Source organism: Giraffa tippelskirchi, chromosome 4 (genome assembly GCF_054371585.1).
Source record: "Giraffa tippelskirchi isolate mGirTip1 chromosome 4, T2T-mGirTip1v1.2.pri, whole genome shotgun sequence".
Lineage (NCBI taxonomy): Eukaryota > Metazoa > Chordata > Mammalia > Artiodactyla > Giraffidae > Giraffa > Giraffa tippelskirchi.
This window is the reverse complement of record NC_137278.1, coordinates 129230050-129252396: the sequence shown is the minus strand read 5'-3', so window position 1 is coordinate 129252396 and position 22347 is coordinate 129230050. Positions and strand designations below refer to the sequence as shown.

At 46.6% G+C, this 22347-nt stretch overlaps 1 protein-coding gene across 1 annotated transcript; it reads left to right on the top strand.

Annotated features, from left to right (window-relative positions):
• The first annotated feature begins 57 nt into the window (after positions 1-57).
• On the top strand, positions 58-16982 carry LOC145544403 (keratin, type II cuticular Hb5-like). Its single transcript, XM_081587293.1, has 9 exons — positions 58-480; positions 2951-3159; positions 4827-4887; positions 5827-5922; positions 6838-7002; positions 7237-7362; positions 12967-13187; positions 16090-16121; positions 16831-16982. The coding sequence occupies exons 1-9, from the start codon at positions 58-60 to the stop codon at positions 16980-16982; spliced, it is 1485 nt and encodes a 494-aa protein (XP_081443419.1).
• The last annotated feature ends 5365 nt before the right edge of the window (positions 16983-22347 follow it).

The window sequence follows — 22347 nt, the reverse complement described above, 5'->3', positions numbered from 1 at the left end:
GGCGTCCTTGGATTCTCCCCACCTCTCCGTCCTGGCTCTGGCCTGGCGAGCAGAGGCATGGCGAGCCGTTCCTACCGCAACAGCTCCAGCTACAGGGTCAGGGACTTCAGCTCCTGCTCAGCCGTTGTGCCCAAGCCTGGGGTGCATGGCTTTGCCAATGGCCTGGCTTTCCGCAGGGGCAGTCCAGGGGGCCCTGGCTACCGGCGTCTCGGGGGCTTCGGCAGCCGGAGCCTGTGTGCAGTGGGGTCCCCGCGAATCGCAGTGAGTTGTGCGTGGCCCCTCCGAGGAGGGGGAAGCTTTGGCTACCGGGCAGGGGGCCTCTGCGGGCCTACCCCACCCTGTATCACCACCGTGTCAGTCAATGAGAGCCTCCTCACACCCCTCAACCTGGAGATTGACCCCAAGGCACAGTGCGTGAAGCACGAGGAGAAGGAGCAGATCAAATGTCTCAACAACAAGTTCGCTGCCTTCATCGACAAGGTGGGTGTCTGGGTTGTCCCCTGGGCTGTGGCTTAGGAAGGGAAGGGTACTTGGAACCTGGTGACAGACTGGCTTCAAATACCTGAGGACTGCCCTGTTCCAAATTAGCACATGGCCCTGAGAACATGACTGAATCAGGGTCTCAGTTTTCAAATGTTGCCACAAGATTCCAATGTAATCATGGATGTGAAACCACCAGACAGAAAAGGAAGGTTTATCACTGCTGCTCACCTTGCCCAGCAGGAGCTGACTGTGTGTCTGGGGCCCCATCTTCTGGATCTCAGCCATCAAGGGGGTTGGGTGGGGTGGGCCTCTCTACTGAGGCTGGTGTCTCACCCTCTCCTAGAGGAGATGCTGCCATCTCCCTTGTGGACAGGGGAGCCAGGACAGAGAGAGAGGCCAGAAGCTCCTGTCCTGCTCCTGTCTGGTGGGCACCTTGTGGGAAGGCTGGGAATTTCTAGGACTTCAGGCCCTCATGCACTCCCCCGCTCAACACATACACAGATTAAAGACAGTGAGGTGAGAAACAGGAGATCCATGGGGGCCGGGTTGGGGGGTGTAGCACGGTGCTGTTCTGATGTTGCAGTCTCCAAGCCAGCCTTCTGGTTGGATATATCGCTCTGGTTTCCCTTGTCCCACTGAAGCTCCCTCTGTGAGTCTGATGGCTCTGGGAAGGACAGCCACCCTTGTCCATTGGAGGAAAGCCTCCCCTTCCAGGGTTTTCATGTGCACGTCTGCATCTTGGACTTTGTAGTAAGGTGCATTCAAGGGGATGGGAGCAAGAGGGGTGGAAACTTTGTTCTCAGACAAATATCCTCATCAGGAATAGTCATGCCTGCTAGCAAAGGTGCTGGACACCCATTCTTAACATGCTGTTGGCTGTCCAAACCATTCTTCCCCTCACATCGGCAAAATGAAGGTGACGTTGGATCATGCAGATCACTCCTTGCCCAAGGCCACCCACCAGGGGTTGGGCGAGGTTAAAATCCAGCTCATACCCAGCATCGTCCAAGTTTCAGGTTTGTTAAGGTGAGGGAAAGCCAGATTCTTGCCCCAAATCACTCACTTATTAAATGCTGGTGATGAATCGGATTTTTATAAAACAATGTGCAGGCCAAATAAAACATGCCTCTGGGCCAGATAGCACCTGGGGGCTGCCAGTGTGCCATTGCTGATGTGTTCTCACTGCCTCAGTTTATGAGGCTCAGAGGATTTCCCTGGTGATCCAGTGGTTTAAGAACCCGCCTGCCAATCCTGGGAACACAGGTTCGATCCCTGGTCCAGGAAGATTTCACATGCCTTGGCACAATTAAGCCAATGCGCCACAACTACTGAGCTCAGGCTTTGCAACAAGAGAAGCCACCGCAAGGGGAAACACATGCACCACAACTAGAGAATAGCCTCTGCTCACCACAACTAGAGAAAGTCCTCAAACAGCAGCAAAGACTGAAGGCAGCCACAAATAAATAAATAAAAATAAAAATAAATAAATTGAGGCTCAGAAAAAAATGAGGCACAATGACATGATGAGTGGCAGAATTAGGCAATGAGAAATCTTCAAATTCCTGGTCCAGTCCCTCTGGACCCCTTGCCTTGGGGTCAGAGTGAAGGAGAGTCATGATGGGTGCATTTCTGAATCACTGCCATAAAAATGCCCCCAAACTTAGCAGCTTAAAAGAACACAAACCTATTACCTAGTGAGGCCAAAATCAAGGTGTCAGTAGGGTTGTACTTCCTCTGGAGGTCCTGGGAAAACTTACGTTCAGGGCCATGCAGGCGTTGTACAGAATTGAGGTTTGTGACTGGAGGACTGGAGTCCCTGTCCCTTGCTGGCTGACTGCCAGAGGTTGGTCTCGGTGTCTAGGGGCTGCCATATTCCTTGACTCAAGGCCTGATCTCTATCTTCAAAGATGATAGTGGTCCGGAGCTTCTCATGGTTCAAATCTCTTCTCTGCTTCCTTCTTTTGAGGATCTCTTTTACTTTTCTGCCTTCCCTTCCAGTTTAAAAGGCCCTTGTGACTATCTTGGGGCCACCTGGATAATTCAGGTTAATCTCTTAATCTTCAGTTTCATAACCTTAATTCCACCCACAAGGTTTTCTTGCGTGTAATGTGACCTATTCACAGGTTCTGAGGATTGGGACATAAACATCTTTGAGGGACCATTTTTGGCTTGCCACATGAGGTCTGGGATATTTTTGTAGGATGAGAAGTTATTTCATTCTGTGCAGAATAAATAAGTCACAAATAAATTGTGTATTCTTTCTGGAAGGAGGGATGGAGTGAGGGGAAGTTTTTTGGGGGAAAAATTGTGTCTTGCATTTTCTGACTTGGCCAGATCATTTGGCCTCTGGGGGAAGGTCATGGGCTGCTGCAGGTCAGGGATCATCCCCAAGGGCAGAGGGAGTGCTAGGGGACCAGTCACCTCATGGGGCTCCCCCTGAGTCTCTTTCTACCACTCTGGATGGCAGGTGCGCTTCCTGGAGCAGCAGAACAAGCTGCTGCAGACCAAGCTACAGTTCTACCAGAATCGCCAGTGCTGCGAGAGCAACCTGGAACCCCTGTTCAACGGCTACATCGAGACGCTGAGGCGGGAGGCCGAGTGCGTGGAGGCTGATAGCGGGAGGCTGGCCTCAGAGCTCAACTACGTGGAGGAAGTTCTGGAGGGCTACAAGAAGAAGTGAGTGTGGCTGGGCTGGGAGTGGTTATAGGTGTGGAGTGGGTCTTGACTGAGTTCATACAACCTTCCTGGAGATGGAGGTGGCTGAAGATTAGGGTCATCCCAGCCTACTTACCAAGTTGGTTCTGCTTTATTAGTCTGCTCTGTCTTGAATCGGCTCTCAACACTTGCAGCCCCATTCTGGTAACTGGGGAAAGCTTTGTAGGGAAGAAGAGCTCCCAGCCTGGGAGAGGTGGGCACACATCCAGAGCGCAGACTGACCCAGTGATGGAGACAGTGACAGTGAAAGTGTTAGTCACTCAGTCGTGTCCAACTCTGTGTGACCCCTGGGCTGTAGCCTGCCAGGATTCTCTGTCCGTTGAATTCTTCAAGCAAGAATCCTGGACTGGGTAGCTATTTCTTTCTCCAGGGGATCTTCCTGACTCAGGGATTGAACCCAGGCCTTCTGCATTGCAGGCAGATTCCTTACCATCTGAGCCACCAGGGAAGCCCAAGAGAGATGGAGAGTGAGGAACAAAGGCAGCAGGAGGATGGAGAACAGACACTCGGGAGCAGTCAGCCCTAGGGCGGGAGGAAAGGAGAGGTCTCTGGGGAGTTACCTTGAAGATGATTTGGCAGATACCATTCAAGTGTCTTGGATCATTCTTCTATTTACTCCGCAGATAAGTTATCAGGCTCTTGTTCTGCCAGGCTCCACAATTCAAAGGTCCATGTAAATCTTTTGTTTTAATTTGATTTATTTAGTCTGGCCATTACCTTGTTTAAACTTACTGGGTCACTGTCAACTTACTCTTCTTTACTTGGTAGATATGGACAGAGTGATGGGTGATTTGGACATAATTGGTGCTGATAATTTCACTGGGAAGTAATTGAAATTCTGGTCTTGGAAGATCAGGCTCTACCATCCAGATGGATCCAGCAATGGGTTTTTAAACTTTGCCTGGGGGGATGCAAATGCAGATGCAATTTTGTTTGCAGGTGTCAGGGTCTGTCTCCCACTCTGGGGATATGAGGGCCGGTAATTATAGAGCTCAGAGTTTACAGCAGTCCTAATTACCCTGTCATTAAAAAGTTGTGAAAACCGTGTTCTGGGAACTCTGGTGCTCCTCGTCAGGTTGGGGCAGGACTGCTCCAGAGGAGGACTGCTCTCTCTCACAGGCAAGAGAGAGAGAATGGACCAGGCTGGCAGAAGAGGGCTGTGGAAACGCTCCCAGCAATCTGGGCACCATAGGTGTCTTCTCTGATTTCAAGGTCTTGGATGTTGGGGGAGGGGGAGAGAATGGCCTCCTGGGTCGCTACATTTTGTACAGTTTTAGGGTTGAGAGGCCCCCTGGAGTATCTTTCATTCATTTGAAATGAACAAATAATTACTGAGTACCTGATCACATACTGGGCAATTTAACCCAAGACGCAGAGAGATTCAGTGACTTGCCTGAGGTTTTGCAGTGACTTCAGCCCAAACTTGGACCAGAAATCAGGTATCTGGACTCCTTTGGTGGGTTCTTTGTGGCTGAGAAACAGAAGTCTAGAGAGGCCAAGACACTTCTCCTAAGACACAGAAAGTCCAGGGCAGGACCAGGGAGTTTTGGTAACCTAGGCCTCAGCTGGCTAGCCCGGGGCCCTCACCCCTTGGGTGGGGCCCCTCCAACTGTGCTGCCTCTCCTCAGGTATGAAGAAGAGGTGGCTCTCAAGACTACGGCCGAGAATGAGTTTGTGGTGCTGAAGAAGGTGAGTGACTCGTTGCATATGGAGAGGAATTAAATCTTGGATGCTGCATGCTTGGAAACTGGGCGTCTTGCTAATTTCGAGTCAGTCCCATTGCCATGGTCAGACCAGGTTCCCCGGCAAACGGAGGCTTGTCAATGGGTCAGGCTGCCAAAGCCGTCTTGGCTGCGGTGCAGAAATCCAGACTGTGTGGATGGAAGCGTCTTTAAAAGAGACCTCATCATGCTGCTGTTTGGCTTTTTGTAAACTTCTCGAAAGCTGAAATGGCCGCTTTCAAATCAGTTTCACTCTCCTATGGCGTTTGCTTCCCAGATTGGGAGGCATTGGTTCTCAGCTTGCTAGTGACTATGGGAGCTGTGGTCCTTATTCGGTGCAAGTAGAGACGGTGGAAAAACCAGGGGAGAAAACTACTAATGATTTCTCTTTGATTTCAAGTTGGTGAGTTGAAGTGTATGTTAATGCTCTTCATAAATACTGTGCTTACCAGACACACCTCATTTGTCAGTAATAACGGAATGGAGAGAGGGCTGGTAGAAAATCCGCCAGGACAGGTGTGGCCTTGGTTTCAGATGGGAGAGCCAGCTGCTTGGGTGTTGAGTGGTGCCTGACCTGGGCGCCAAGGACCACCCCTGGCTCTGTGGTCACCTCACGGCCATGCTCTGTGGACCAGTTTGGCTTGGCGGCTGCAGCCTGACATTTTGGGTTGTCATCTTAGGCTACCTGCTTCTGCGGGATCCCTAGTTCCGGAGGAAGCAGAAAGAAGTCTGTAGGAGTCCAACTCCTCCCCACTTCTATCCCAGGGGGTCCCACTGATGTTTATGTGATGGGAAAGGGGTGGGCTGGGAGATGGCCTCAGGGCCTCCACAGAGTGCAGAGGTCCAGGGGCGCTGAAGGCTCCCCTCGCCCACTCTCCTGTCCCACCTTCCTATGTGTCTCCACCAGGACATCGACTGTGCCTATCTGCGCAAGGCTGACCTGGAGGCCAACGTGGAGGCCCTGAAGGAGGAGATGAGCTTCCTGCAGTCCCTGTATGATGAGGTGAGCCTCTTCCCATCTCGCGAGAAGGGCAAGTGAAGGAGAGGGTAGAGGAAGGTTTTCTAGGTTTTCTGTCATGGGTCCTTAGTTCTAGGAAGTTATGCATTCCTTATTCTTCTAGGGCCTCAACATACTTTCCTTTTATGACAAGAGATTTTTCTCTTGCTCAGATCTTTCAAAATAGAAATGAGTAATGCCCTTCCTTTTTGGAGTTAACAGATATACACTACTATATCTAAAATAGATAACCAACAAAGACCTACCATGGAGCACAGGGAACTAAACTCAACATTTTGTAATAACCTATAAGAAAAAAAATCTGAAAAAAGATATATATGTATGTATAACTGAATCAGTTTGCTATACATCTGAAGTGATCATAACATTGTAGATGAACTATACTGCAATTAAAAAAGACAAGGAACAAAAAGTAATTTGAAAGACTGATTCATTGCCTATCTACACAGGATAACAGGGAGATTTGACACTGTAAGTTTAGGTATATGAATATAATAATCATATCTTATTAATTCAAACAGTGTGAAAGCCCAATTAGAAAATTCAGGACTCTGAACCTATATGTTATCTGATGGATTAGGTTTATACAGACAGTCACAGATGATCTGGGTAGTTGAGGCTCCAAATGGAGTGACCCAATTTAACTCTATCCACAGAAATCTACCTCTGTTGATCCAAGCATTAATGAAATTCCACCTTACTCACTGCCTTGATATTATGATCCAAATTCTAGCCTTTTATTCTTAAAGCAGCACTTAAAAAAAAATTTCCTGACTTGTCAGAAGTTTTCTAATTAATTTTCTAAAATTTCAGAGTTGGGGTTTGTGTTTTGAATTACCTGCAGAGAGGAGAATCAGAGAGGGCTTTGGAGATGAGGGCACTGGTTGTTGTCTCCTACAGGAAATCTACCTCCTTCAGTCGCAAATCTCTGACACCTCGGTGGTGGTCAAGATGGACAACAGCCGGGAGCTCAACATGGACTCGGTTGTGGCTGAGATCAAAGCTCAGTATGATGGCATCGCCAGCCGCAGCCGGGCCGAGGTTGAGTCCTGGTACCAAACCAAGGTGAGCTGGAGGGCAGACTGCCCCACTGGGCAGAAAGGACCAATGGAGCTGGAGCTTCCCTGGAAAATGCACCCATGCACTCAGAGAGGCTATGGTGGAGGTCCATGCAGAGCAGGGCAGGAGGTGGGACAATCCTAGAAGAAGTGTGGGTTGACTCTGCATGACAACATCTCAGTACCTGCAGCCACCTTGCAGTCATTGGTTCTTTCCTCATGTCTGTCTCCCAACTTGCAGTGCGAGGAGATGAAGGTCATAGTAACACAGCAGGGTGAGAACCTCCGCAGAACAAAGGAGGAGATCAATGAGCTGAACCGCATGATCCAGAGGCTGACAGCTGAGATGGAGAATGCCAAGCAGCAGGTTGGTGGTCTGCTGGGGTCTGCTCTCTGCTTTCCTCCCGCTGCTGCTAACTTTGGAGGGACATAAGCATATATATGCAGGCTTTCCAGGTGGCGCTAGCGGTAAAGAATTCACCTGCCAAAGCAGAAGACATAAAAGATATGGGCTCGATCCCTAGGTTGGTAAGATCCCCTGGAGGAGGGCATGGAAACCCACTCCAGTATCCTTGCCTGAAGAATCCCATGGACAGAGGAGCCTGGCAGGCTATAGTCCATAGGGTCGCAAAAGAGTTGAACACAACTGAAGCAATTCAGCTCATGTGCACAAGCATATATATTTCATTTCCATTATAGTTTATTAAAGAATAGTGAGTATAACTTCCTGCACTATACATTAGGACCTTGGTGTTTATCTATTTTATATATAGTTGTTTATATCTGCTAATCCCAAACTCCTAATCTATCCCCTTCCTCATCCTCTTCCCTTTTTGGTAACCATAGTCTCTATGTCTGTGACTCTTTTGTAGATAAGTTCACTTGTGTCATATCTTTGGTTCCACATGTAAGTGATATCATATGATATTTGTCTTTGTCTGACTGACTTCACTCAGTACATAGCCTCTAAGTCTGTTCATGTTGCTACAGATGGTATTATTTCACTCTTTTTTTATGGCTGAGTAATATTCCTCTCTCTCTCTCTCTGTATGCCACATCTTTATCCACTCATCTGTCGACAGACATTGAGGTTGCTTCCATGTCTTGGCAATTGTAAATAGTGCTGCAATGAACATTGGGGTGCATGTATCTTTTCAAATTAGGGTTTTCTCCAGATATACACCCAGGACTGGGGTTGCTGGAGCATACAGTAACTCTATGTTTAGTTTTTTAAAGGAATCTGCATACTATTTGGGGCTTGCCTAATAGCTCAGCTGGTAAAGAATCTGCCTGCAATGCAGGAGACCTGGGTTTGATCCCTGGGTTGGGAAGATTCCCTGGAGAAGGGAATGGCTATCCACTCCAGTATTCTGGCCAGGAGAATTCCATGGACTGTTTAGTCCATGGGTCGAAAAGAGTTGGACACAGCTGAGCAACTTTCACTTTCCATACTGTTTTCCATAATGGCTGCACCAACTTACATTCCCACCAACAGTGTAGGAGGGTTCCCTTTTGAAGAGGCTTGTGTTTTAACAACCTGCATCTGAATGACCAAGAGTGCACAACACATTCAAAGAGAGGATGCTTGGTCTACCTCCTCTGAATTCTGTTCTCATTGCCCTCTATATCCCTTCACAGTTTCTCTCCTTTAAACACACCTTAGACAACATAGTCTAGTGCTGGGCTTGTCTCCTGCTTTCTCTCTCTCTCCCCACTTCTCTTGTTGGACTTGGGGTGCATAGGCCTGAACTAGTGACACATCACTTTGTTCAAACGGAGCACTACCACCCTCTGTGCATTTCTCTCATTTAAAACTGTCCATCCTTCATCTTAAGTTCCATTCTCCTTCTCCCAGCACTCACTCTCATGCATTTAATATAGTTCTTTCTAGTCTCTCTTTCATCTATATATTTCATATGTATATTAGATTTATTTAAACCTCTTAGTGCTTTAAGTTTACAAAATGTTATCATACCATAAATCTCATTCAAATTCTGCCCCTTGCCAGTTGGAAGTCTTTGAAAGCCACGCACATCACTATAAATTGTTTGTTTCATTATTTCTGTCCTATTTATAAACCATGGTTTCCTATCCATTCCCTTATTGATGGATGCTTGCTTAGTTTGCCTCCAAGACTTTGCTGTTACAATCAGTTGTATCATGAACATTTAATACATATATCTATAGGTTTCCATGTGTAACCACATGAGGGATGTTTTAAAGGTATAAAGGAGGTTTCCAAGAAATGGAATTGTTGAGCTGTAAGATATTCACTAATTTACTTTCCATAAGTGCCCTCGGAGTTCTGGGCCAGAGTGTGCTCCCAGTATGGGCAAGCGAGGACTTCTGTTTCAGAATTTGCTATTAATAGACTTCGGAATTCTTGTGGAGTGTAAATGGCATCTAGCTGTTACTATAATTTTCTTTTCTGTCGTTAACTAGAATGACTGTTTCTTCATTCACTTACTACTCATTTGCATTTTCCTTTCTAAGTGCTGCCTGTTCAGATCATCTGCCCATTTTTTTTTATTGTGATTCTGTCTTTTTTCTCAGTGATTTCCAGTATTTCCTTGTCCATTCTATGCAGACATTAACCCTTTATATTTATACATTTTGCAGTTAATCTTCTCTCAATCTGTCACTTGTCTGTTTTGCTCTGATTTCCTTCACTGAATAGAAATATTTAAACTGTATGTGGTCAAATCCATCACTTTTTGCTTTAACGGTTAATACTTACAAAGGTTTGAGGTCATAGAGATCTCCCGTTACGATTTTGTCTTCTACTGGTTTTATACTTTTACCTCTCAGATTTAGGTCTTTAATCCATCTGACCTTTATTTTTGGTATATACAAGGAGTAGGTTTTTAATGAAATTTCTCTACATATAGTAAGAAAATGTGTTATGTAATCCATTTCTTTACTCACTGGTTTGTGATACCACCAGTATCATAATACTGAGTTCCTGCATATACCTGGTTTAAATTCTGTCCTCTCCCCTCGGTTTAGCTGTTCTCAGCCACTGTGTAAGACGTATCAGAAGTAATTTGTTACTATTAGTAGCCAAATAATGGAATATGAGAATGATTTACTTTCCCAAAGTGAGGTTAGAGAAAGTTAGAAGTCTTCCTCACTTGCATTCTGATATGCTTTTAGAAAAATATCTACTTTAATGTGGTTAGAATGAAAACTTAAAGGTTTCCTGAAAGCTCAGAAGGTAAAGAATCCACCTGATATTCGGGAGATCCTATCTTGATTCCTGGGTGGGGAACATCCCCTGGAGAAGGGCATGGCAACCCTCTCCAGTATTCCTGCCTGGAGAGTTCCATGGACAGAGGAGCCTAGTGGGCTACAGTCCATGGGGTCATAAGAATTGAACATGGCTGAGCGACTAACAACAAGAACACTTAACATGAGATATACTCTCTTAACAAAATTTTAAAGTGTACAATACATTATTGTTAACTCTAGGTACAATGTTCTATGGTGGATTTCTAGAGCTTAATGTCCTGCTTTATGCCCACTGATTTGTAACTCCCTATTTCCTCCTCCTCCTCCCAGCCCCTGGCAACCATCACTCCACTCTTTTATTTGTTTTTAAATATGTGTTTATTTGGATGCTTCAGGTCTTGGTTGCCACACGTGGAATCTTCGTTGCCTCATTCAGAGTCTTGACTTGCGCCGCACGGACTCTCGCGTATGTTTTGCAGGCTTAGCTGCTCGTGACATATGGGATCTTAGTTCCCCGCCCAGGGATTGAACTCTCACCCCTGCACTGCGAGGTGGATTCTTTTTTTTTTTTTTCATTTTAGAGATTTTATTTTATTTTATTTTTTTTTAAGGGACTTCAAGAGATCATTTATTCCTTCTATGTTTCCAGGCAGTGGAAAAAATAACTCTTAATAATGTCAAAGTCCACCTATCTAGCCAACACTAAATGGAGAGTTGTGTAATATGCCAGTGAATTTTGGTTGACTTCACAAGCGATGTATAATAGGTATCTTTTTTTTCTTTTTCTTTTTATAAATTTATTTATTTTAGTTGGGGGCTAATTACTTTACAATATTGTAATAGTTTTTGCCATACATTGACATGAATCAGCCATGGGTTTACATGTGTTCCCCTTCCTGGACCCCCCACCCACCTCCCTCCCCATCCTATCCCTCTGGGTCTTCCCATTGCCCCGGCCCTGAGCCCTTGTCTCATGCATCGAACATGGAATGGTGTTCTGTTTCACATATGATAATATAGATGTTTCAATGCTATTCTCCCAGAACGTCCCACCCTCACCTTCTCCCTCAGAGTCCATAAAATTGTTCTATGCATCTGTGTCTCTTATTCTGTCTCGCATATAGGGTTATCGTTGCCATCTTTCAAATTCCATATATATGCATTAGTACACTGTATTGTTGTTTTTCTTTCTGGCTTACTTCACTCTGTATAATGGGCTCCAGTTTCATCCATCTCAGTAGAACCGATTCAAATGTATTTTTTTAATGGCTGAGTAATATTCCGTTGTGTATATGTACCACAGCTTCCTTATCCATTCGTATGCTGATGGACATCTAGGTTGCTTCCATGTCCTGGCTATTGTAAACAGTGCTGCGATGAACATTGGGTTACATGCGTCTCTTTCAATTCTGGTTTCGCGAGGTGGATCTTAACCGCTAGACCACCAGGGAAATCCCCACTCCACTCTAATTCTACGATTTTGACTTAATTTAGATACGTCCTATAAGCTGAATTGTGCAGTGTTTGTCTTTCTGCGTCTGGCTTATTACACTTACTTAGCATAATGTCCTCAGGGTTCATCCGCATTGTCACACATTGGAGAATTTCCTTCTTTTGAAAGGCTCAATAATATTCCATTGTATGTATATACCACGATTTCTTCATCCATTCACCTGTTGATGGACATTACATTGTTTTCATTCTTGGCTATTGTGAATAATATGAACATGGGAGAGCTAATATCTCTTTGAGATCCTGCTTTAGATTCTTTGGGATAAAATACCCAGAAGCGAAATTGCTGGATCATATGATAATCCTATTTTTAAGTTTTTGAGGAATCTTTAAATTGTTTTTCAGAACAGCTGCACTACTTGGATTCCCACCAACAGTGTACCAGAGGTTCAATTTGTTCACATCCTCATTAACACTTGTCTTGCTTTTCTGATAATAGCCAAACTGACAGGTGTGAGGTGATTCTCACTGTGGATTGGTTTGCATTTCCTTGATGATGGGTGATGTTGAACGTCTTTTTTCATGTATCTATTAGTCATTTATTTGTCTTGTCTGGAGAGATGTCTATTTAGGTCTTTAGCCCATCTAAAAAATTGGGTTAATTTTCTTTTCTGCTATTGAGTTGTAGAAGTTCCTTATACTTTCTTAAGTTGGACAAAAGGAAGGCGCTACAGTTAGTGGACAAAAGCATTGGAACGGGAGCTTCTTCCAGCATGCTGATCTCAGTGGGCCAAAGAATGAGATCCCATACAGCAGCCTCTGAAAATCTGGGCTTGGCCCTCACTAATCAGGTAGCTCAGAGCAAGTGACAACCTCTCCAACTGAGATTCAGTGTCTTCATCTGAATGATGGAAATAACCATGCCTGTTCTGACAAGCTCAGGAGTAACTTCAAGGTCAAATTAGATACCATCTGTGAAAGTGACTTGTAAACTAACAACAGTAATGTGAGATAATTATCTAATATTAGCATTAGTCTGATTCTAGTGCTAACATTTCCTTCCCCTAACAGCTCACCATGGACTTGAGTCTTTACAAGGTAGTTTTAAAAAATGAAGGGAGAAAGCTCCAAATGGATGTGATTTCCCTGCCTAGTTAATTTAAAAATTGACCATTTTGAATTGAGGTAAACTAGGATGACCAAGGCCATGGGAGCCTTAGTTCCCACAGAGACCCAGAGTCCCCACAGCCTGCACTCTTCTTAAGCTCCTTTTCTCCTTTCCTCCCCACAGCGCTGCAAGCTGGAGGCCGCCCTGGCCGAGGCGGAGCAGCAGGGTGAGGCGGCCCTTAACGATGCCAAGTGCAAGCTGGTGGGGCTAGAGGAGGCCCTGCAGAAGGCCAAGCAGGACATGGCCTGCCTGCTCAAGGAGTACCAGGAGGTGATGAACTCCAAGCTGGGCCTGGACGTGGAGATTGCCACTTATCGCAAACTGCTGGAGGGCGAGGAAAGCCGGTGAGGACGGGCCCAGGGCCACTTCATATCCCCACGTGGGGCTAGAAGAGTGTCTCACTGACTCACCTCCTGACAGAGAGCATTCAAACTGGCCAAGTCTCTAGAGACCTAGAGAGGCCAGCCATTGCCCTATTCCCAGATAGGGAAACTGAAGCTCAGAGAGGAGAAAGGCTTGTCCAAGACCACAGCTTGTTGTTGTTGAGTCACTTATTCGTGTCTGATTCTTTGCGACCCCATGGACTGCAGTACGCCAGGCTTCCCTGTCCTTTACCATCTCCTGGAGTTTGCTCAAACTCACGTCCATTGAGTCAGTGACGTCATCCAACCATCTCATCCTCTGTCATCCCCTTCTCCTGCCTTCAATCTTTCCCGGCATCAGGGTTTTCTCTAATGACTTGGCTCTTTGCATCAAGTGGCCAAAGTATTGGAGCTTCAGCTTCAGCATCAGATTGCAGCTAGTTAATGGCTAAGCTAGAACTACACCAGCCTCCTGGCTAGCAGTCCAGTGATCTCTCTCCCTTCCTGTGCTGTCCCTCCAGTGCACCTACAGCTCATTCCCAGGCAACTACTTTACCCTGTTGGCTGAAAGGGTGTTTTTGCAGTCATATCTCAGTGGGTTGTGAAAGCTGGAATCATTCAGAAGGTTTGTTAAAGGCCATTCTATTCAACTTGGGATGCACAGAATGCAAGGAATTCTCTCAGCCCAGAGAGTCTGGTGTTCAGAAACAGTGAATAAACAGAAGTAGCACTGCATCCTTGCCCAGCAGAGAAGACAGGGGCAGGCATGGATCCACCCATCCTCTAGGTGACTGGGCTTAGTGCCCCAGGAAGACTGTCAGAGGCTTCTCAGGGGAGGAGGTAGAGGAGCTGAGGGGGGCGGGAAAGGGATAGGTCACCTCAGGCAGTGCTGACAGTTTGAGCCAAGAATTGGGGCCACGGGATGTCAGCATGGGAGGGAGCAATGCAGATTTACTTCTCAGGTGGTACAAGGGTCTCTAGCCTTGAGATGGCCACGTCACCATTGCCTCTGAGCTGGGTCCCATTGTGGGGAGCAGGCCAGGCTGGGGAATAGAGTGTAGAGGTTACGATAACAGGCTGTGAGCCAGATCACCCGGGTTTGGATCCCAGCGCTACACGTACTAGCTTCAAAGTAATGTCCTAACCTGTAAAACAGATAATCATAAAATCCACTGCTTCAGGGTATCACAAAGATTCAACAGGTAACGGAACGTAGTAAGTTCATACAGGAAGAGGTTATCATCAGAATTAGAATAATTCTGCGGTGGGGTGGCCCAACAGGGCTGCACCCACAGAGAGACTCCTTATTAACCCTGTTAGTGTTAGAAATCTGACAAGAGTGGCCACACCTGACCAAAGCCGGTGAATTTCCTGTCCATTTCTCAGGCCTTTGGGTGAAGCCAACTGTGCTATTGCATCTGTAAATCCCTAACCCGCTTGCTAGCACTCAGTGTGCAATGTGAACCTTACTTTCGTTGTAGTAATCATCAATCATCATTAGTGTGTTGATAACTCAGTCATATAATAAATGATGCACTGTTCCCTACACATGAGCTTTTAAAAGGTTGCTTAGTATATTTGCATATGGTGGCCATTGCCTCTTTGATAGACCTTCTTCTCTTACATATGGGGCTTCCTTGATAGTTCAGACAGTAAAGAATCCACCTGCAATATGAGAGACCCAGGTTTGATCCCTGGGTTGGGAAGATCCTCTGAAGAAGGGAATGGCAACCCTCTCCAGTATTCTTGCCTGGAGAATTCCAAGGACAGAGGGGCCTGGCGAGGTACAGTCCATGGGGTTGCAAAGAGTGAGACACTACTGAGCAACTAACACTTTCACTTTCCTCTTACATATAACATATGTAATTAGATTATATGCTCATTCATTGCAGAAAGCACAGAAAACAAGAAAATAAAAGCAGGCCTAATCACTCAACTTGAAGATAGCTGCTGGTGGGCACTGGCTAGCATCTTCTGGAAGGGCACAGTTCTGAGACTGTAGCAAAGCCAGGTTCATATAGCGAGAAGGTGAGCTGGAAGCATATATCCCCTGAGAAGACGAGGAGTGGAGAAGGGTTCTGAGTCAGGCAGAATGAATCAGAGTAGAGCATTCCTGGAGGAAAAGTTTTGAAGTTGGGAGGTTAAAAAAAATGAGGGAGACACAGAACAGAAAGCACAGGTGTCTAAGAAGCATGCAAGGTCCTGGTATAATGACTCATCATAACGACTTTTTTATAGTGTTCAGCAAAGTGTACCGAAAACCCTTACATCAGGTTTACTGAGTGCCAGGCTCTGTCTGCAGGCACTTTACACAGAGAACTTAAAACAATCTAGTTAAAGCTGAGGAAACTGAGGCTTGGAAAGGTTAGGTGACTTGCTCAAGGTCATCCAGCTAGTAACTGGTTCAGCCGGCTCTACGGTCCAGGCTCTTAACTACCATACTCTCCAGCCTCCCTCTGAATTTATCAAGTCAGGTGCGTGTCTGGGGTAGCATTTAAGAATGTGAGATAAAAATGGATCCATTTGGATGCTAGGCAAGCTTCTTCCCACGCGGAGGTGTCCAGTTAGGCAGTAGCTGCTCCCATCACCTATTTTTTGGCTTTGCTGAAATTTTAGCAGCAGGACAAGAAAGGTCATCCCACCCCTACTCTTCAGTATCCCAAGTTTCCATAGCCTGAAGCAAACAGGGAATAAAGTGGCCTTTTGGATCCTGCAAACTAACCTCCCCCTGTCCTTTAGGGATCCTAGGAAACAGTGCTAGCACTGATGCCTCTGCAGAAGGCCCCACCCCTCATCTCTCCTCCCTGCCTTCAGGATGGAGAACAGGCATGCCGCAAGAGCAGAGGAACCAGGGTCTAACTGCCTCCTCTCCTCTCCCCTGCAGGTTGTGTGAAGGCGTGGGCTCTATCAACATCCGTAAGTTTGAGGGTGTGGATGGGCATGCTTCTTTGGGTATCTATGGTCTTCATATTAGGTTGCTTGTGATAGGGGACTGAACCTCTGTCCACAGGACACTGAGTGAGGGAGATGGGAGCTGAGAGAAATGGATAGCCCCAAACATCTGACCACCACCCAAAATATGGACCCAAAATATCAGGAGCATCCATGAAGCCTAAGCTTACACATGTGGAAAATTCAGACATGCTAATTGGTTCTTTAAAAATCACCCGAGTCTTTCAGCCACACAGAATACTCCTCAGGTGGTACAATGTTTTATGAGAAAACAAACAAACAAACCATGAGCGTATATTCTGATCACTTGGGGCTACTGAAAACATCTCTTAAATCTGTATCTTTAACAATTCGATGTGTATGCTGCCTCCAGCCTAGATGTCATCTGTTCCCCTCACCTTTCCAGCAGTGTTGTTTCTAGATGATTCTGTTCTCAATCAGTTTTTGCCTAAAGATTTCAACAGTGCAATGTAGTCAAGTAGAGTTTAGTGTCCAGCTTGCTAACCATACCCCTTCAGGAAGATGGCAATGGGTTTAGATTTCCCTGTAGTTTAAAAGGATTCATGTCACTAGTCCCTCAGTGTGTAAAGAGAGTTAATCATTGGTTCTAGAAAAATTCTGGGTCATGCCATGTCTGAAATGGAGAGAATTCTTAGTTGGCATCTCCTTACAGGTGTGAACCGTTCCCAGGCTGGTGTGATCTGCGAGGACCTCGGTTCCACCATCCCTCGTGGTCTGGGTGGCATGGCCATCAGCAGTGGTGCTCATTGCTCCCCCTCTGTAGGGAGAGTCTGTTCCAGTGTGAGATCTGTGAGGTTTGCATAGTAGGGGTTAGGACTCTGGACAGATGGTGTCTGAGGGGACCAGGGTGGAAAGTGGGGAACAGGGAAAGCTTTCCTCTCTCTGGCCCAAATGTTAGTTTAGTGATTGTCCCTTACTGGGGAGCCAGAACTAACTCTCCAGGTTCCTTCTCACTGGAGTTATGGTTTACTGTTTGTGTGTCAACTCTGGGTTTGGCATTCTTGCCACCTCCATTGATTCTTCCCCCTCCCTGCGGTCCAAGAAAAGATGTAAAGACTTTTTGATATAAACTGCTTAGTCATTTTCTTCCCTAACTTTAGATTAGTAGACATTTACTAAGAACTGACCATGTGCCAGGCCCTCTGAGCAGGGGCCCAGGTAGCAGGTGGCAGGGCATGGATGCCTCCTTGTGCTTTGCCCTTGGACAAGGGACAGTTTGTGGCCCATCAGCACTGAGGGGGCAGCAGAGGGAGTGGGGCTGGGGCTCTAGGAGTCCCCTCACTTGCTCTGAGAGATTGTATGTTCCCAGAGCATCCCTCAACCATGTAGCAGTCAGGATGGAAAGACTGAGGCTAAGCCTCCCAGGTTTTTATTATCGGTGGTTTGTAATTTTGTTGTGTTGGGGGTGATTCCTGTATGGCTTCTTCTCTTTTGGTGTGCATGATTAAATGTCAAGGTAAACGTTTTCTCCTATAACCAAGTCAACGCCTGTACCCTTCCTTGTTTTCTCCAATTGTTTCAGTGCTTCTCCAAGTGTGGTCCATGGACCACCATCTACATCAGGATCTCTAAGGAGCAGGGGATGAGGGGATTGTTAAATATGCAGATGTTGGGCTCCATCCAGAACCACTGAATCAAAAGTTCTGGAGATGAGCCCAAGAATCTGAATTTAAGCAAGCTCCCAGGTGATTCCCATAACAATTAAAGATCAAGAGTCACTGGTTTGTATGGGTGGCTCAGATCATTCTGGCTGTGGAGGTGACTTTCCCTCTGATTTTCACAGGATCAGATTCAACTCTTTGCCTTTCTCCTCTGATTTTGTCAAAAGATCAGAGCCAGTCTGGGCCACCCACGGTCGGTGGGGTGGGGGCAAAGGTAGAAAAGAGGAGGAGAGGGGAGCTTGTGTTGACGAGCACTGGTTAGATGTCTGGAACATCATATATGTATTTCATTCATTGCTTACAGCAACAGTATTATACTGATATGGAAATTAAGGCTGTGAGAAGTTGGGTAACTTCTCATACAGCTAGCCCAGGATCCAAACTGAGGGCTGTGTAGGTTAGTCACTAAGATGTGCCCGACTCTTTGCAACCCCATGGTCTGTCCATGGAATTCTCCAGGCAAGAATACTAGAGTGGGTTGCCATTCCCTTCTCCAGGGGATCTTCCAAACCCAGGGATACAACTGGGGTCTCTGGCATTAAAGGCAAATTCTTTACCATCTGAGCCACCAGAGAAGCCCCAATAGGGAATGTCAATGCTCATACACTTTCTGCTCTCTTGTCTTGGTTTTTCCTGAAGAATAAAATCATGGCCCATGCTGTTCTAACTGATCCTACCTTACTGATGCTCCAGAGAAAAGAGAAGGAAGGTGACATAAATGAGCCTCCTGGAAGTGTTTGTAGAAACATCTCACAGCTTCTGTTCTCTAAGAATCTTGGACAGACCTTAGTATGGGGCAGTTAACCCAGGCCTCTTACATGGGGATCCAGAATGAAAACTCAGACCTCTGGTCAGAGGACATTTGCCTCGATGGCCTGGACAGGGACAGTGGACTCTGTGGGGACCTCTGGTGTTGCTGTTGTTTAGTCACCAAGTCATGTCTGATTCTTTGCGACCTCATGAACTGTAGCCCGCCAGGCTCCTCTGTCCATGGGATTCTCCAAGCAAGAATACTGGAGTGGGTTGCCATTTCCTTCTCCAGGGGATCTTTCCAACTGGGGATTGAACCCATGTCTCCTGCATTGGCCAGGTGATTCTTTACTGCTGAGCCACCTGGGACTCTCTCCCCCCGCCGATTCCTGCACTGACAATCCCCAAGAAGTGCCCCCGGGGAAGTTGGTTCAGAGTCCCCTCAGATGCGAGGGTGTCCTCCCTGGATGTGATGAGATGGAGAGAGGGGTTTCAGTGGATGACTTTCTTTCACTTGTTTTACAGGAAGAACACTTATTTCTCCCACCTTATGGTATTTGGGACTTTTTTTTTAAAAAAGGATTAAAAAAAAAAAGACCTGATGGGATGGAAGATATCTTGCCCCAAGAATACATATTTGATCTCAAGACATAGAAACACCTTTGAGTAGTTCTCCCTGGCAGTGCCCTCCTGATGCCTTTCAAAATGTGTCCCCACGAGACTCACTGGTCCCTGGGGAACCTGGGAGGACCTAGATCCTTTTTAGTGTGGTGGCTCCTGGTCTCTCCTCCTGGGCTTAGAGGGTCTTACAGGGGCTTCATCTTGGGCACTTCCTTGGTCTAGATTCCACCAAGTCTGAGCAGGGGAGAAAACTGGGCTCAGGGAGCCACTAGATCGCCTCTGTGGAGGGAAAGGAGTTGTACCAGGCTCCTTCTGCCCCAGAATGGGGAGGGGGAGGTGGCAGAAATGGGGGAAGGTCTGCCTTTCTTTTCTGATGGTGATGGTGGAGGGTGTGTATATGCAGATTTGTGCCTCCAGTGTTTCCTTCATTTTCAATGCAACAGCTCATCCTCTGAGTGCTGCCTTGACCCGCTCCCTTCCCTGGCAACTGACCTCTCACCACTACTGTCCACTGCCCACTAAGGGAATAAGAGCGGGGCATCCAGACAAGGGGTGCTTCCCAGAAATGGTCATTTTTAATGTCCATGTCCGTTCCAAAGAGGGTTATACTTTGTGATTTCCTTGGTCATGTGGTTAATCTGCTTTTCTCACCATGCTTGGCTCAGGTGAGTAATGGCTTCAGTTTCTGTTTCCCAAGATCCCAAGGACTGAGGCAGAGAGCAGTTGGTGACACTGAGGCCTGGGCGTGGGTGTTTGTGAGGATGACCCAAAGCAGAGAGGATTTGCGACTTGGTGAAAGAGTGCTTGTGGCCTCCAGAAGGAAGAGAGAAGACCCTGAAGTCTAAGCATACCTGATTTTTTTGAAAACACTATAACCCATACATTCTCATCCTTTGGAGAGCCTGTATATTTGAGGGAAGGGCATTGAATGTTTGAATAAGAGTAGAAAATGGACAGAAGATCTGATTTTCTCTTGAGGGAATTCTTAGCTTTTGTGGAGCTTAAAACAAAAGGGGAGATTCCAGGAAAGCCCTGGAACCACCCACATGGGCTTGCTTTATTGTCTGGGCCCCTTGCTCTTCTGGCTTTTTCTTAATCAAGAGATTTAGATCACTTGACTTTTCCTTAAATTTTTTTTTTTTTGTAATGAAACTTTAATCCTCAGTTACTCTTGGAGTGTATCCTTGACTTTCTGCAAGGAATAGCTCCTTTCCTTTGAAAAGAGAAGAGATAGCTCTGCATTTTTGCTGTTGAATGCAAGGGCAGGGGAGGGGAAGTTTCATCTTCATAAGCTGATGGCATCTTGGGCTGCTATGCACAGAACATGGAAACTTATTAAATAGCTGCTAACTCCCAGCTTCTGGTTGTTTGACTTTTCAATGCATGGTGTTATATTTTTGTTTATCAGATTTAACTTTTTAGTTATACTTGGCCCAGACCCATGGTAACATCAAAGCGTTTTCCCCAAGCACAGGCTACTGCAGAGACCAAGGAGCACAGGAAGTGGCAAGGCTGGAAAATACTTATCTCACTCACCCCCAAGCTGATTCCCAGAGCATGGAGGCCACTTCTTGCACAGCATCTTACTGAGACATGGCAGAGCTGATGCTCAAATTTTGATCTCCTGACGTTTCAGCCCTGGTGACTTAACCTTTCTTGTAGATGAATGATGTGCCCTAAAATGAATGTTGGCCTACTGTGACTATGACCATGCCCTTAAAAACCCACAGAGGTGGGAGAAATAAGGGGAGGGGGCCAGAAACTTGGAGGAGGCCTGTCTGGTATCAGCCAGCAAACCTTAAACAGCAGCTGTCTCGGCACTCAGGAAGGGCCAGCAGTCTCCCTGGATTTGCAGCCCTTTGGGCCTGAAGTGAGGATTCATCAGAATGCAGGGGACCTTAACTTTCCTTCCAGGGACAGGCTAGGGGATGGGGCGGCAGAGGAGGCCAGCAGGTGGTATAGTGATGGCTAATCTGTTCTCTAATGGAGAGATGATGAGTCCAAGAAGGCTGATGTCTACACTTCTGCTCAACCAGCCTGTGTTCACCCAACCATCCCAGGCCTGACATGTTCTGGAGTCCCATCTGGGGCTTAGTTGGGGGCAAAGCCAAGAAGAGAAATTTCCTGGAAGTTCTTCCAGAAACTTCCAGCTTGATTTAGTGTCCAGACACACCCAGTGACAACCCTGGTCTGAGCCACAAAGAATCAGAAGTCCTCAGGGTTTGAGACACTGTTGGGCAGGAAAGGGAGACGTGTGTGTGTGTGTGTGTGTGTGTGTGTGTGTGTACATGAAGCAGGAGGGAAGGTGGGCAGAGGGAGCACTGAGCAAAGGCAAGTAGGAAGAAGGGTGAGGAGTATATGTCCACCTATATGTCCAGGTGGGATGGTCCCTGGAGGCCTCAGAGAGCAGACTCTCCAAGTAGAGCCTGCATCTGAGAAATTGAGCATCCAGGTGGAGGGGTGGTACAGAATTGAGGAGCGAGCGAGTGCGAAAAGACAAGCTAGAGGAGACTGTGTCTGGCATAAGGAGCACATGCATATGCTGGGAAATTGTTTGAACCAGGTGGTAGGGGATAAGAGCCATGAGTTTGGGATTCTGGCTGCTGGGGGGAGGTGTGTGTGAGTAATGGGGAGAAAGTGGTCATGTGGGAATCTGGAGCTGTGGTCAAGGACTGAGGGGTCTGAGCTGGAATCAGACTATGGAAGTGGAGAGGAAGAGGCAGAACCACTGGGGGACTGAGGCTGGAAAGGACTGGTCAGCTAGAGATGGAACAAGTGGGAGCTGAGTGTCAGATATGTTGGACGGTCAGATGTAGTGGGAATTCCTAAAAATGTGCTTTCCCAAGAGAAATTTCACAGAAATAGCACTTAGAAAAACAGCATATGTTAAGAAACTGTGTTATGATTATTCTTCACGTTTTTCTTAGAATAATAGCCTTGTTACAAACCCCAAGGCCAGACCCAGAAAGGAGTATGACTGGGATCATGAAAGCATGGACTTTGGAACACCAGGTCAGCATCAGGTATGAGCACTGCCTATGCACTTGCTGATTGTTCCTGAGACTTTCCCAGAAGGGAACAGCCTGGGGTAAAAACAAGGAGATCTGGACTATGTCAGGGTAGTGTCTTGGGGAAGA